This window comes from Haplochromis burtoni, unplaced genomic scaffold (genome assembly GCF_018398535.1).
Source record: "Haplochromis burtoni strain Fernald_Lab_line unplaced genomic scaffold, NCSU_Asbu1 Contig_15, whole genome shotgun sequence".
Lineage (NCBI taxonomy): Eukaryota > Metazoa > Chordata > Actinopteri > Cichliformes > Cichlidae > Haplochromis > Haplochromis burtoni.
Window position 1 is genome coordinate 1,318,086 of NW_024582376.1, and position 17,026 is coordinate 1,335,111.

General features: G+C 36.9%; 1 protein-coding gene across 1 annotated transcript in view; it reads right to left on the bottom strand.

Moving 5' to 3' along the window:
• Nucleotides 1-1,520: 1,520 nt before the first annotated feature.
• drd2a (dopamine receptor D2a) overlaps nt 1,521-17,026 on the bottom strand; it is a 49,186-nt gene continuing 33,680 nt past the window's right edge. The window contains exons 3-8 of the mRNA XM_005915829.2: nt 12,216-12,325; nt 6,086-6,222; nt 4,599-4,807; nt 3,547-3,633; nt 2,937-3,324; nt 1,521-2,471 (exon numbers count right to left, since the gene is read on the bottom strand). Of these exons, the coding sequence (XP_005915891.1) occupies nt 2,275-2,471; nt 2,937-3,324; nt 3,547-3,633; nt 4,599-4,807; nt 6,086-6,222; nt 12,216-12,325 (1,128 nt within the window). The 3' untranslated portion in view covers nt 1,521-2,274. The remainder of the gene's footprint in view (nt 2,472-2,936; nt 3,325-3,546; nt 3,634-4,598; nt 4,808-6,085; nt 6,223-12,215; nt 12,326-17,026) is intronic.

The window sequence follows — 17,026 nt, forward strand, 5'->3', positions numbered from 1 at the left end:
AATACAACTCAGTTTCATAATTTTGTTTTTTGCTGGTGTAATAAATTGCTCTCATCTGTTTCCCTTGATAAGGCTAAGATACACTTCCCTGGCTCTTCTTTAAGATATTGATTTTAGATACTTTAGGGTGTTTGGGTATCATTTTAACTCCCAGTTTATTGATGTAAAGCCAGCACAATCTGCAGTTAAATGTCAACTCCTCAGAATAAAATCAAGCATGAATAATCACCTTTACTAGCGCTGCTTTCCGCACTGTAGCTGCTCAGATATATTTCAAGGAAAGGTTTAGTCTTCTGAGATGACATGACAACAAAAAAAGGTGAAAGCTGCATTTCCAGAGCATTGTGTATTCAGACTGCAAGTGCAGCACTCAACACAAGTGATGAATTACCTTGAACAGCAACTATTTTTCATTCGGTTGCCTTAGTCAGACTTGGGGATTGCTAACAGCGGTAGAAATACTTTAATATGTTGTTTCTGGCTCATCCCTTTGTTGTTCTTTTTTTTCTGAAATGATGCAATGCTCAACCATCTTTGCCCATCACGAAGACTGATGTTGAGCTTGAACGAAAGTATAAATGATGTCAGCTACTCATGAGAGTAAAGAGTGCATTTCACAGCCACAACAAAGGAATTATGTCATCCCCCTCTTGACCCAGACATGGTGATATGCATCCATTGACACTGTAGTCTTACTCTTTTACCCATGCACAACACACAAAACTTTATTTCAAATATTTATTTCCACTTGTCAGTTTGTCACACATAGATACCACGGTTTAGTGGCAAACCATGGCGCCCACAAATATTTAGTTTCCCAATGACTCGTAACACAGCGTGCCCTTTAAAGAAAAAGAAATATTCAAAAATGAGATCTGTAGCAGATGCACAGAGGCATCGAACCATCTCAAAATTGTGTTTTAAATAACTAAACATGAATAACAACAATGAAAAGAATAACACACAGTAATAACAAGTAAATTCAGTCAGTGTTCATTACTAAAGAATAAGCTGGAGTGTTATTTACGCTTCATTTTGATCTCATCTTCAGACATGAACTCCCCTTTCCCACCTGTTCATTAGGACTGAAGCTATTCAAACAGTGGCACATAGCGAGTCAGTCCGGTAGCTCTGTGTGTGCGTATAAGCTGTAAATATAAAATGAGATCATCACTCCAACTCCAACACTGTAGTTGTAATAGTTGTATACATGTATTGCGGTAGCTATTATTTCAGTTTCACCCCATTCTTGCTCAGCAAAGGCCCCAGGGAATGGCTTCAGGGGCTGGGTTGCACATATCCACATGATTATACCTGGAAGCTGCAAATTCCACATACCAGTCATTAGTTTTAATGGAACAACGCCTCTGCAGCAGAGCTTGGTGTTGCTTCCAGTAAACAACTCAAACTGCAGATCAGTCCTAGGAATAACAGAGAAGCTTTTGAATAATGGCCAGTCTGTTATGAGTGTATTCGTATACACACAGTGAGCGGTGATATTCATGTGGCACTTCACACGGTATCTTAACTTCATTTATTGGAGATCTTTTGCAATTTATTGTTAAACATGCATTTCAAGTAGAGGAGCAGTGTAGCATGCATCACATTTCTATTGCGGTCATATAATCACAATAAATGCATTAAGAAAAACTATGTACAGCAAATAATAATAATAATAATAGCATTAGTAATTATAATAGATATTTATTTATAAAATTGCTAAATTGCAGATATTGGCATGGCTGCATCATACAGCAAGTAAATTATACCGTGTCTTTCAGACAATCAGTGAATCTAATCAGTGAATTGTTTTCAATTTTAACACTGCAATGAACACTGACTTGATATCTTTAAGATTTGCAAAAAACATCTATGATTAAAACATAAAGTACACATACAATAAATAGCAGTTTGCATGTGTGTGGTATACACAGATGGCTCCTTACATGACAAGCACAATGATGTCAGAGAACAATGTCATTTTTTTTCTCTCTCCATAAAACAGGTCATCGTTACAGACATTTCTTGTTTTACATTCAGTGATTTGGAGAACGGGACTCCACACGAAATTTAACATATAGATCCAAGACGCCTTTCAAGAAGACAAAGCCAAAGCCAGTTTGTTTTTTTTTCAGTCACTTAACTAACTTTAAATGAACAGATCGCAGTTTCCCCACGTGATGTATTTTCCTTAAGAGGATGAGGTATTTGTCACAGGATATGCTTTCATTCATCACCTCTCCTTCAGTCTGATCAGATAAGTGATGTTGCAGCTCAGCAGTGCAAGATCTTAATGAATGCCTTTCTGAACTCAACATTAAAGGTGGTGTATATGATGGGATTTACAGCACTATTCACATAGCCCAGCCAGGTGAAAGCGTTATACATCTCGGCAGGAACCTTGCATTTGGTGCAGTGGGTATTCAAGATATGTGTGATGAAAAACGGCAGCCAGCATATAATGAATACACCTGAGGAAAGAAAAAAAAATTAGGTATTAGAATAAGATACAGAGAATGAGGAAATAAAGCCCAAATATGGGTGGCCCTACTGAGGAGTTGGATTCTAAAGTATCAGTACAATTTCTTTTTGTTGCATCACTGTCTGACTTGTTTTTCAAACTCTTTTTTTAGGTCCTACTGAAAAAATTGATTGAAATGAAAACAAAAACAAACGTAAAGACAGCCAAATACCTATGATAGAGCAGTGGGAAAAAAAGATATGTACATTGCAAAAAACGCTTTGAACACGCTCCTTTGCATGTTCAAAGATAACATTTGGTTCTAGAAATGCTTAATTTTCCAGTGTCACTTCAACTTTGATGTGCAGAATCACATAAAACGGCTTTTAATTGAGCTTGTATTCACTTTCATGACTTCTTTTAAAATCAAATGAATAATTTAAAAACTAATAATAATAATAAGGGACTAACTTACCAAGGACGATGGCTAACATCTGGGTAGCCTTCTTTTCCTTTTGCTGGGAGATCTTTCTCTTGCTCATGGTTTTCACAGAAGTCTGAGTCTTGCCATTAGGTAAGGCCTGTGTCTGGAAGGCTTTGGCTACGATGGGTGCCGGATCGCCTAAGGTCTCCTTGGCAGGATCGCCGTTCTTTTCTGCTTTCTGGCCCTCCTTGTGGGGTGTGGGGGGTGTTGAGATGGGGCTAGCGCTGGCCTTGTTGGGCATCAATAGCTGATGGCTTGTGGCTGGAGTGTCTCCAAGAGCACCTTGTATCTGCTGCTTCTGCTTCACACTGCTTCCACTGTTATTCAGCTCATCCAGCTCCAGATCTTCTCCCTCATTAACCACATCTTTGATGAATATCTGAATGAAGACAAATTTAGTAAAGGTTCATTCGGATAGGGGGTAGTGAGTATAAAACTTTTCTTTATTTAACTTTGAATTTTAAAATTACATTTATTCTAGCAGATGGGGAAAACTTCAAGGTGACATCTTTCGAAATCTCTGCAGGCAAAAACTTTTTTTTTCATCAATTAAACTTTTAGAGGAAAGCATAAAAACAAAAGAACAAAAATGTATACACACCACTTTCTTCTTGTTGACAGGAAAACTCCCATTAGTTTTAACAATCATGGTGCACAGCCTCACATCCTCTGGATGAGTGCACTTATCCTGAAATGAAAACAGCTGTGTCAGGCAAGGAGAGAGTACAATGTCAAAGCAACTGACAAAAGGGCCGTCTAAGCATGGAGGAACAGGTCCCGCTTCCTACACGGTCAAATGAGGCTACACTGAGCACGGAAAGGCTGTTTAGCAGCACTCTGATCTGCAGCTTCTATACCCGCTGAAAATCCAATCCATCAATGTGACCATGTAATATATTGTTGTGTGAAATAATTTCACCAACCTTAATTTGATAATTAAGATAAGAAGTGAAAAATTATGCTCCATTACCCCTTAAAGATTATAGCCATCTGTCAATATGCTGCCATATATTGACCAAAACCACAGCACGAAGCCATGCATAAACATGAGTAATGTACTGCACTGGATCGAGAGTGTTGCTTACTTTCTGTACAGACATCAATAAGTTGTGCTATGACAAGAAAATCAATACCCAGAAAAGCAAAAGGTCATTTGAGGGCCATCACAATTAGTTTTGCATGTCACATTTTCTTTTTAAATGACACATTTTACAGGGAAATGTGTCATTTAAGATTCAAATTTGTGTCCTGGATTAAACCTGATATTAAATATCTTATTTTCATGTAAGGTGTTAAAAACTAAAACAGCTAAAAAGCCTTTTCTAGCAGAGTCTTGCTCAATTCAACCCCTTATCTTAATCCATTGTGTATTCAAAGAAAATCAATCGCAGTCTGTGTTTTTATTTTAATAATGTGTTGCTCTGTAATACAATGTCTGCTTGTAAAACCAACAAGAATAGCTGGACTGAAAAAATGTATTGCAGTTCTCTAAAGAAACAAACAAAATCAAACAGCAAATGATGTCTTTTGTGATGTTTTTTAGTTTAATGTATTACTCTAAAATATTAAGACAGTACAGAGAGATAAAGGAGCTTTGATAAAATAAATGTGTAAATGAAGCCATAAAAACACGAGCCAGCTATAGCAGCTCACCTTTAGTGAGGTGGCCATATCAGGGTCCGCAGCCTGAGAGACAAGCTGCTTTGGTTTTGTGTTGACGCGTTTTCTGCGCTTCCTCAGGACCACATAAATTTGGACATAAACGAGCAGAGTGATGATGAAGGGTACATAAAAGGACACAATGGAAGAGTACACCACAAAGGCTGGATTGGCGATCACACAGAGAGACTCATCACGAGTAGCTGTGGAGATAAGCACAATGTGAATTAAGACTGCGTTTTCTCTTTCTCCCAAGACTTGCTGCTTTTGTGCGTGTGTGTGTGTTTAATCTTATTTTACTTCCACTTTTAAAAGTCTGTAAAACCAGAATTTGGAACCTTAGATTTGCTTGAACCAATAATTGCTTTTTGATTGCAAGTAGATCCAAAAATGTCACCACTTCTACATTCCCCTCACTCTGAGGTTATTTACACAGCACTCTTTCTACCTCACCTCCACTCACATTAACCGTACTCCCACTTCTCACAGCCCATGTGGACTGCCTTATAGCTGTGGAGCCAAATGCAGAGATCATCTCACCCCAGTTTTGGACTCTGCAAGGGTTGTTTGTTAAGTTTAGATTTTAATAATTTACTAGATGAATTGCCCTCATTTTTAAAATTCCCTAAAAACTAGTTTAGAAACTGAGGCGATGCTTCTCTGGGCTTGTATTTCCAGCTTTTTGGACAAACCAAAACTAATAATTATAAAGAAAATTGCAGCATTTCAAGTTAAACCTGTCCAACTGTCACGCTGAAGGCTGTGGCTAGAAGGCTAGAGAAAGTAGTCTATTTAGGGGGAACTTCACCAATTTTATACAAAGAATTATCTTTCCACTAACAAGGTTCAAGAAAGATGCAGGAAGCCTTCAGTAGTTGCTATCAGAGAAATGTAGGATCCAGTGTTTTTAAAGCTCAGTTCACACTCTGGGCTAGAAGTCTGGCTATTTGATGCTTCACTTTTCTCCATTTTTAAATGTCTTTTGAAATTTGTAATTCCTTCTTTCATGCTTTCTACAAAATATGCCGACTCGATCTACAGTCAGTGTTTATTTCTCAGGGTTTGAGTCTGAGCTGAACCAGCATTAAATGAAGGACTCAAAGGGATGAGCGGAGCTTCAAAGTGACAGGCCACTGGAGTTGGTCAACAACAAGGTGGCGCCTCGCAAAAAGCACTTAATCAAAACTGCTTTACTAGTAATCCTCCTTTAAGCCCCTGTTCCTTGGAATAACCAACCTAAAGGCCAAAGGCTCACTAAAAGTAGATACACACGGGTGTGAAGGAGTTCTTTACCGGCACAAATAGCTCCATAGTAAATTTACAGTGCAGTATTGTAGCTGTAACTGGGTGCTGACATAGATGGTCTGCTTAAGTACAATGGCAAACGTCTGTTACCTCTGCTATCACTCTGTCTTGCACCATCACAAAAGCATTTCTGATTCACAGACTGAAGATCATGTGTGTATTGTACTCTCTCTTACCTGTGTTATTTAGGCCAAACAACAGGGGACAGGATATGGCGAAAGACAGTACCCAAACCACAGAGATCATCACCGTGACCCGTCTCCTGGAACTGTAGCGGGTATTGTACAGCATTGGCATTGCAACTGCTGTGTAGCTGTAAGGGGTAAAGGAAACATAGTTGTCATAGTTATAATTGGTGAAAAACATGGCACATTTTTATAGTTGTACACAGTGAGTAAAGCAGGTTTGAAATATTTATATACACACACATGCTTTTAATAAAATTTCATTTTATTGTATTTTTTTCATTAAGTGATCACACCACTTCTATTTCCAGTTCTCTTTCTCCATCAGTTGAAATTTTTAGCTCAAAGCACAACAGAAAGCATGGAGCCAGAAAAGGGTGAAACAAGAAATGCTGCCTGTCATTTTTAATCAAATCCTTTTCCAAGATGGACTGGCCTGTGGAAACAGTGCTGTAAGCTGCAGCTCCAATAAAATGAGATACTAGTAGGAAGGCTGTTTTAACCCCAGTCTTTTGCAGGAAAGGCCTTATCATTTAACCCTGATACATTAGTTAACCTTATTAGTGAGCTTGCAGTAATCACTAGGAAATGCCCAGCTTTCTCATTCATTGATTTTCTTTTTGGTTTTGAAGTGTTTTACTCAGAAAGTCAGCTTGGGAAAGCCTTTAAGAGCGCATGACTGAGTGTCTTTGTGACAGAAAATCAGTGGTTACTGACTACCAATCCAATGTTTACGATGATATTGGCAGAGATTTCTTCCAGTAAAAGTTTTTCCTCCTATGAGCAAGAAGCCAACTGCTTGCTCATAGGGGATTTTTGTAACGTTACCTTACAATTTTTTTGGTGGTTGGTGGAAAGCACAGGTTAGGAAGGTGGTTGCAAAGAAGCTGAAGTGTAATAAGCATCAGACAGTTCAATAACAGTTGTTAGTATTATTTTTTTTGGCATGCATGACATGAATCATTCAAACAATAATAACCATTTTAAGTGTTTTCTCCCCCTATTTTTGAGCTGTTGATGGCGCTCATCAGTGTAGTTAGAACATTGAGCATGGCGATATGACTCACTCAGTGAACATGTAATAATCACCACACCCTTGATTAATAGCTCACTTAGTATTAATCAAGCCCTTTGGCTATTTGTGCCAGTGGCAGCCTCGCAGAAACCCACGCAGCCTGCGTACAAAAGACCTGTCATTTCAAGCTTGCACACAAAAATAGGACCAGTGCGCATCAGGTCAATAGTCTGAAAACTTGTGAGACACTATCAAGCTCTAGGAAAATATGTAGCCACTAAATAAGCACCTGCGCTAAGGTAAAGCAGCTCAAACACCTGGAGACATGGGATGCATGTTTTCTTCCAACCTTTTTTTGTCATGTGCTTCATATTACATTAATAAGATTGTTTTGGGAAGCTGTAGTTTTAGGTAATTGTGCAAACCATTTATGTAAACAGACATTAGTTTTTCTCACAGTAATTGAAGCAACGTGCTGTATATAAACACATTCAAATAACGCTAAATTAAGTTATTCTATTGCATATTATGACTCACTGAGAGCATTATTACAGAGAAGTGTTTTCAGCCATAAAACCGCCTGCTTTTTGGCGAGCATAATTGGAGATTGGAGTCCACGCGTACATTCGTATTACCTCCTACACATAAGCAGTTTTGTCTTAGTCCCATTAGTCTTCTGGTTCTAAAGAGGAAGTGAGTGGTTAAATTGATTGGCCATTGTTGGAGGGCGCCCCAACTCCAATTGCAATTAATCTAGTCATCCTTCTAAAAAGAGTGAATACTTACATTTGCACACAGAAATAGACCCCATAATTTCATCACACCCCAATTTGCTCCACATTAGAGAATAAGAACAAAGTTAGCACAGCAGGAAGCAATCCTTGGATGTATAAATTACTGCGCTGCCTAGAGCTGGAAACACATTTATCTGTGACTGTTATATGAATCTTTGCAAATAAATCGCCATCATGTGAGTGGATCCTTAACCGTGCCAAAGCCAGGTGAAGTGATTCTTGATTCTGTCACAATGATTCACATATTTGGTATTCACAAATATGCAGCAAACAAGCACAGGCCATATCACTGATATCTAAATGTAAATTCAGGTGAGATTCCTCTCTAGTGTGCTTGAAACATTCATTTACATACAAAAACAACGATATACGATCACATTATTCAGATTAATAAGATTTTCTCCACATACAAGTCATCTGTATTCTAATTCACTCACCTCAGTAAGAGCTGAAAATGTGACCAAGGTGAATATTTATTACTACACTAAAGTGAAAGCCTGTGTGGAGTTATGAGATTATTGTGTTTGTTTACTAGTCAGCAAGACTATGCGATATCTACAAAGTGTAATTATAGGACCATAGGTGGAAAGGCGCAACACTGGCAAAAGAAGAACCCATTTAATTTTGCTGTGGATGCAGATCACTTCTTTAAAATGGAGAAATAAATCAGTGTCACTGGATATGCTCCTTTAGCGTATCTTTAAATTAATCATGAAAGAATTAAATTAAATTAAATGACGATAGAAGAGAATAGATGGATGGAAAATGTGGTAAATATATCCTTGATATTCCCATGAACAGCCTTCAAGTGTAAGTTTCAAAACATTACATAAAGTTTAATCACAGCACTATCGTTAAACAGTTTTTTTAAAATCACAGAACAAAATGAGAGAATTTAGTTTTTAAAGAATCCACGTTTATCGACAAGACAAGAAGCAGTGTTCTTGCACTGTTATGTTGAATTAAACAGAGACTATTGATTTTAAGCAGTTCCGATCAATATTTAAACAATGAATCAAACTACTGTGTACGTAATGGGCGTTCTGAAAGACTGTATCTGAGCAGATAGTTAAAAACTGATGCTAGAAAAATATAACACTGAAGTGCTACGTTTAAGCTATTTTGACTTTGTTAAAATAATCTGTATTAATTCTTTATTATAAAAATATTTCATGTTGTTATTAAATAATATTGATGCATATGCTGTTTGTAAAACATACTATGTAATATGCAATCATTAATCTGAATTATGAGGAAAAGAATGCCTCTGGCTCAGTTTAATATTCAAACCTGAGCCTTTTGTTTTATTTAATACTTTCATCTAAATCTTAATTTTACACCCTTTTTGCATGTGAGAGGCTCTTTGGTATTTTGATCATCTTTACATCTTTACAGGAGGACAATTTATGTGAGTAACATAAAAATTCAAACTTTGTTTTACTACTGACTTAGTTAGGATATATGAGTGAATTATGTAAAATGAATGCTTAATAACCTATACTCATTGAAACTTTCTTGCTTATAGTACATCATTTAGCATTCAGATTTACACAATTATATCACATGGCTTTAATACTGATAGTCAAAGCTTTACAGTGTACTTTTAGATGTTTGTAAGCTACTTTAATTGAGATACTGTAATTAATCTAAAGTGATATTATTCACTGTTATTTTTAAATTGCACTTTTTATTAATGCGTCGAATATCTTTAATAATGGCATTATTAGGCTGCTGTGTAAATGTAGTTGCCACCTCTACTAAAGAAACTTTCAAATATGACTCAGGTCTGTGGAACATTTCAGCATCCCTCAGCTCACTCTTTTAGTTTTCCACTAGTCTTAATATTTTTGATGCATTCCTTGCTCTCTGTGGTCTCAGCTGCAGCAAAAACCTTTTTAAGCAAATATGCTCTATAAACCTGACTGTTTGCTACAAGTTTAGTTCTAAACCACAGTCAAAGTCTTCCGCTCTTAGATTATTTTAAGGATTTTTGCAGCTAATTTGGTTGAAAAGCCAGCAAGCTCTACAGTCTAAATGACTATGTAGATTGTTTGCTTTGTCTGCACTCTCTCACAGAAAATATGTCGTTTGTGAATTGCATAAAAAACAAATGACTAATGATTCAGGATGACAACTTTAAAGGAAAGACAGAAAACAAATTTGCATTTAATGTATATGTTTTTTTAAATAATAAAATTTACGCAATAAGTATAGTATAGTTTAGCATTGTGTTATGTTATGTTAGCATTTAGAAACTAAGTGGTGCCTTTTTCATACTTGGGATTCCAAGAAACACCCTGTGTTGTGAGGCAGGTCTAGACTACAGGGGGACAATTCACACATTACACTGGCCAGACTGCATGCATGGCATTACTGGAACTTGATCACAGGATTTAATATTCATAACCCCAGCTCCAAAATGTAAATACAACCTGATAAACCCATATTCCATTCACAACAGATTATAGAAAAAAAAATCATGATTTTAAAACAAAAAAAGGTTAATTTTTATTTGATGGCAGAAGCAGTTCTCTAAAAAGTCGTTACAGGGCCATGTTTACCACAATTTAGAGTCCTCTATTCATTTAACAACAGTCTGTAAATATCTGGGAACTGAGGGGGGCTGCTGCTGGACTTCTTTGTCCTATTTTTTGTTTCATGATGTGCCAAATATTTTCAGTTGGTGAAAGATCTGGTCTGCTGACAGGCTGTTTCAGCACTCGGACTCTTACATAACAAAGCCATGCTGTTGTAATATTAGCGGCATGCTTTTTAACACTGTCCTACAAAAATATGAAAGGCCGTCCCTGAAAAAGTGACGTCTGTTTTGCTCTATATGTTGCACTGATGGTGCCTTTCTACACCTGCAATCAGCCATTTCTACATGCACTAATGCACCCCTATACCATCAGCGATGCAGGCTTAACAACAAGGATGGTCTCTCTCCCGCTCCTGTAGTGTGGATGATGTGGCATTCATATTTTCCAAAAAATATAAGAAATTTCGATTTGTCTGACCACAGAACCGTTTCCCTCTTTGCTTCAGTCCATTTTAAATGAGCTTTGGGTCACAGAAGATGGCAGCATTTATGGATCATGAAACTTATACAACTTATAGACAATATTATCTGGAAGTGTTCCGGAGCCCATGCAGGAATTCTTATGACAGGATGATTCCTGTTTTATTGCACTGCCATCTCAGGATCTTAAGATCACAGGCATCCAGTGTTGATTCTCGGCCTTGTCCATCGCAACTTTTTTGTAAATGGTGTTTGGGGTTTACTCAGCAGTTAACTAAAAATTAACAACTAACCCAAAACACCATCTGACAAGTCATCACATTGGCTTAACCCTTTATAGCATGACCTATGAAATAACTGCCAGGAAATTCAAATTTTCTGAACCATTTATTGAGCTTATTGAACCATCTAACAAATCTGCTTAATAAAATTGATTAAATTACATTTAAATGTCCTTTAATTTGCTACATCTGACATTAAAAAATGCTTAAAAATACATCGTGCAATTTATTTAGGTTTTTCAGGATTTAAAAAATTACACTGATTATGCAGAAATCCCCAAACCACACAAAAAACTATATGTATTAAACATGACACACTAGGCATTAAGATGTTTATTTCAAACAATATTTATTTGAGAAATTGGGTTCAGCAAATATTTATTTATTTTTATTTATTTTTTTCTTAAAGACTTAATTAATTAAAACTCTTTTTTTTTTTAATTTGGTGTATATTTATATTACAAAATGTATTTATTTTTACATATTCAATTAACAATTAATTACTCAAGATGAAATCCTTTTCAGTGATTTGCTCATTTTTGTACCCGGTAGTTAAACCTAAACTTTGCTAAAGTTCATCTATTTTTAAAATTTTTAACCCTGGCATATGTCTATGAAAAGGTTGCTGCTGACAGTGTGCAGGCACCCACAAATATGCTATTAGATTTCACTCTCCACAGCACCTGTCTTACAGGTGGTCCTTGGATAATGCACTCATTTTAGTTCCAAAATTGCATCAATATGCCATATTGATGTGCATACATATTTCTGTCCTGAACATCTGGTGGCTGGTAATCAGGATTGCAGATAAACAGAAACTGAATGTGTTGTTATGGTGTATTCCTGGCTTAAAAATCTCATTTTGTTTGTTAATAGCTGTGTGTGCTTTGATGGTCATGCAGTTAAAAGACACCAGTTTTCTGTTTCATATTATTCAGCAGGTAAAGATTTCCATCGGAAATCCATGCTGGAATCATAACAGGCTAAACAATCTGCGAGGTGGCAAACTCACCGATCAATGCTGATGGCACAGAGATTGAGGATGCTGGCTGTACACATCATCACATCCAGAGTGACAAAGATGTCACAGTGGATCTTGCTAAAGCGCCACTCTCCCACCACCTAGGAGAGGAAAACATCCACAAATGACAGTTAACTGCCAGAGTCAACAGAAAAAAGTCAATATGCTAGCAATGGAAGCTTCTTGGCAGAAATAATGTGTTTGTGTTCAGCAATAAAAAGCAAACCTGACACTAAAGCCTTCTTCCATAATTTCCCATATCATTTCAAACTTGGCAACACAAAGAGAGAAGCAAAGGAACAAAACTGAGACATAAGAGGAAAGAATGGATGACTGAATTATGAATGAGTAAGTATTAAAAAAGCATCCGTTCTATCACATGAAGAGATTTCTTGCCGTCATAAACATTTTGCAAGAGCTCCAAATCCAAATAATATGTCAGTTTCTTTTTTATGAAGAATTTTACAAGTGACTAATTGAAATAGTTGAAATTTGACAGATTATCTTATCTCTCCACTTACAGTGGTAAGAAGTAAAAGCTTCAAAAACATATAGACATCCTCCTTAGACAAGACAAGTATTCTTTACCATGTATCCTACTCTTTAGCTCGAGGAAGCGTTTGATCAAAGACGAGATCGAAACCTGTTTGAATTCATGCCACCGTTGCTCTCAGCTGTATGATCTAAGCTCATGATGAAACCAACATCAGTGATGTTGTGACAGGTCTGAAGCCGCCCAGCTTGTCTGACACTGAAGCCTGCCTGTTTCCTCCCACAGCTCTATCAAGGGTAAGGGAGATGTGTTTGTTCAGGGGCAACTCCTGCCTGGCTGATTAATCTTTGTCTTGTGGATGTGTCTTCATAAAACTAAGCTCCCATCATTAAAGAGCTGTAACTTTTTGCTGGTGTCGTTATAGCCAGTTTTCTGTTGCCCTGAAAACTGATTTCACCTCTCCTCTCTTCTCTTTTCCACAATTTTCCAACCTTTAACTCTTGACGTTTCTCTTCACTGTGGCTAAGCACCACTATGATAGTATGCTTTCATTTTGACTGTTTCTCTCTTTGCTATCATCCTTTTGCTCCTTGCACTTGACTTTTATTTTTCAGTCAAAGCTACTCCAACACACCCGTGCAAGTTCCCGTCCTGCTAGAGCTGCGAACAAATTTTAGTGTTAAAATTTAAAAGGCCTACAAGAGCTGAAAGCCATTTCATGTCCTTGTGGCTGCAACTGAGGTCTGTTCAGTCTATGTAGCGAAACACCTTTTGTGGATATTAAACAGCTTTTTACAAGACAGTCATAATAAATGCATGTGTGCCAAAACTGGCGTGATCCCCTGTCAGGAAACATCGATCTGTCCTTCTCAGTTATCCCACCGTTTGCATTTTTCTGTTAAAGTGAAGATGACTTTAATCTTTTGAAGTTAAATTATGACACATCATCATTTTATGCTGTGAAATATTTATTTAGATTTTTGTCATTATAAGTGCTTCAGTTGAAAACGTTGCGTTATGAGGTCTTTACTTTCGTGCGATTTATTCAAATCTGTTCATTTTGAGTCATTTGTGCCAAATTTGAAGATATTACCTCAGCATGTTCAGAAATATTTCATTCATGAGAATGGGAATGGGATGATTAACCCAATGGCATTATGCTTCTGGCAACAAATGAAAAATGTAGGCAATAAAAAGATAGAAATTATGACAAGTTTACTAATGTTGTCCATCAGCAACACACAACAGTGCTATTATATTATTGAATTTTAATGATGGGTTTATTTGTTTCTCCTTAAATCCTGCACTTCACTTCATTATTGAAATTAATTGACTGCATCTTTGTTTGCAAATTAGTAGATTGTTTGAAGAACTTTCCATTCCCATAATGGGTTTTCTTGTAATACTGCAGTGTCATTGTTATTTGCCAAGCTCATTTTTTTGGTGAATTATCATCTATAATTCACATTATGCATACCACTTATGCATATGCATATCACTTAGAGGGTATTGGCATTTGATTTCAATCTACAATGCTGGGAAAAAGTAGAAATAAGGATGTTATATGAGATACATCATTTACTAGTCAAATGAATTCTCATTTGTCAACTGGAGAAAGGATTAGCTGATTTGGATTTAAATGAGTCATTCCTTTGACAGTCAAAATAATGTGCTGTTTTATTAATTCTTATCTTTTATTAATGTTTTATAACTAAAAAGAAGGAAAATGTATTATTTTAAAAATGCTATTTTTGCTCAGCAGGGTGGAGCATCAGTATCTGTGTTTTACTGACAGAAGTGCTACATGTCTTTGAACATCGATGTTTTTCTTCCCACCTTTACTACAATTAACAATTTTTGTGCATATTTTGACTTGTGGTGTCTACCTTGCAAAGCAGCTTGATTCTTATTGTAAGATTCATAAGATCAGGTTTTGAGCTACAAGACTTCTGGAATAATATCCTTTGGGCAGGAAAGAGCAAAGTGGAGATATCTGGCTATAAATCTGGCTTTAATACACACCACCACATTTGGTGTAAACACAGCATAAACACAGCAGCGCAAACACCTCATACCAGGTGTCAAGCACAGTTATGGACGGTGATTTGGGCTTGTTTTGCAGTTACAGGATCCAGGGACTTTGCAGTCATTGAGTTGACTATGAACATCTCTGTATATAAAAGCATTGTAGAGCCAAATCTAAGTCTATCAGTCAGAGAGTTAAAGCTTTGCCAAAATATTGTCATGCAACAGGACAATGATTCCAAGCACAGCGGTGAGTCTACAATAGAATTAGTAAAAAAGGATGTTACAATGACCGAGTCAAAGTCCAGAACTCAACCCGACTGAAACCTGTGCATAATAAAAAATTCCTGCAAACTTAATTGAACTGAAACAACACTGTAAATAAGAGAGAGCTGAAATTCCTCCTGCCTTGGGTGACAGACTGAGACTGAGACCAAAGTCATACAGAAAATTTGATTACTGCAAATTATTGCTGCTACAAGCTACAGAATCATGGAGCGTACTTAGTTTTTCACAACATGCTTCTGCATGTTGGCTTAGTTTTTAGATAAAAAAAAATAAAGAAACAGTCTAATATTTTATGTGTTGTAATTCATCTAGGTTTGTGTTCAACTCATTTGAATTCTATAAGAACTTGACAATTGTTTATTATGTCCTGATATGTAAAACAAGACTTCCTTTTATCATGACTGTATTCAGGTATGCTTGAAGTAGTACAAAGAAACTCAGTGAGTACCACAAAAACATCCCCCACAACATTACACCAGCAGCAGCAGTAGCAGCCTGAACTCCTGATATGATGTTGTTTACACCAAATTCTGATCCTACCAAAAATTTAAAAAAGGCAATATTTTTCCAACTTTGATGAATGGTAATAATTTTAGCCTTGTTTTTTTGTTCTTATATGACAAGAGTGGCACTTGGTGTGCTCTTCTGCTTCTGTAGCCCATCTGCTTCAAGGTTCAATGTGTTATGCATTCAGAGATGCTCTTCTGCATACTATGGTTGTAATGAGTGTCTGTTTGAGACACCATTGCCTTAAGCTGGGAGCAGGCTGGCAATTCTCCTCTGACCTCTGGTATTAAGCAGATTTTTAAATATAGAACTGACTTTGTCTTTTAGGATCTTTGCAAATCCTACACATGGTCAAGTGGAAAAATCCCAGTATTTTAAGTTTCTGATATGCTTCGACTTTTAACAACAAACATGCCACATTCAAATCATTTAAATTGCTTTCTTTCCCATTCTGATGCTCAGTTTGACATAAAGCAGGTTGTATTGACCATGTCTACTTCCCTGAATGCATTGAGTTGCTCCCATGTGATGGCTGATTAGATTATTTCCCATTACAAGCAGCTGAACTTCTGTACCTTAAAAAGTGGCTGATGAATGTGATACATTAAAGTAAATCAGAAAATTTCCAAAAAGATTCTCATGCCCATCCAAATAATTGAATTCAGGTGTTTTTTGGATCACTTTAATGATCACTGGTGTATTACATCAAGCACCTAGGCATGCAGACAGCGTCTACAAACATTTTCGAATGAATGTTTCGCCCATAGCAGCTCAGTAAATTCCAACATAGTAATGTGATAGGATGTGCAGCAAGTCCAGTTTAGAAATTTCCTCACAACTAAATATAAGTCAACTCTTATTGGTATTATGACAACAACAACAGCAACTCAGCCATGAAGTGGTAGGCCAGCCAAAATCACAGAGCGGGGTCAGTAGATGCTGAGGTGCATAGTGTGCAGAGATCATCAAATTTCTACAGAATCAGTAGCTACAGATCTCCAAATTTTATGTGGCTTTCAGATTACCTCAATTCAATTTATTTATATAGAACTAAATCACAACAACAGTCTCCTCAAGGGGCTCATCAGAACAGCTGTATCCACATTATGAAATGCGATGCAGCGTCTGATGCAGTTGGGTTAAAACTGGACTCTAGAGGAATGGAGACATGTTATCTTGAGCGATGAATCATGCTTCCCTGTCTGGCAATCTGATGGAGGAGTCTGGGTTTGGAAGTTGTCAGGAGAATGGTACCTATCTCACAGCATTGTGCCAAGTAAAAGTTTGTTGGTGTGGTGTGGGGTTGGTTTTCAGGAGTTGTGCTCGGCCCCTTAGTTCTAGTGAAAGCAAGCAAGCAAGCAAGCAATTTATTTATATAGCGCTTTCAGATCAGCCACGAGCTGAACACAAAGTGCTGTACACTTGACATGCCAAACATGATACATTGAGCATGTTAAAAAAAATGAGAAAAATAGTAATAATAATATAA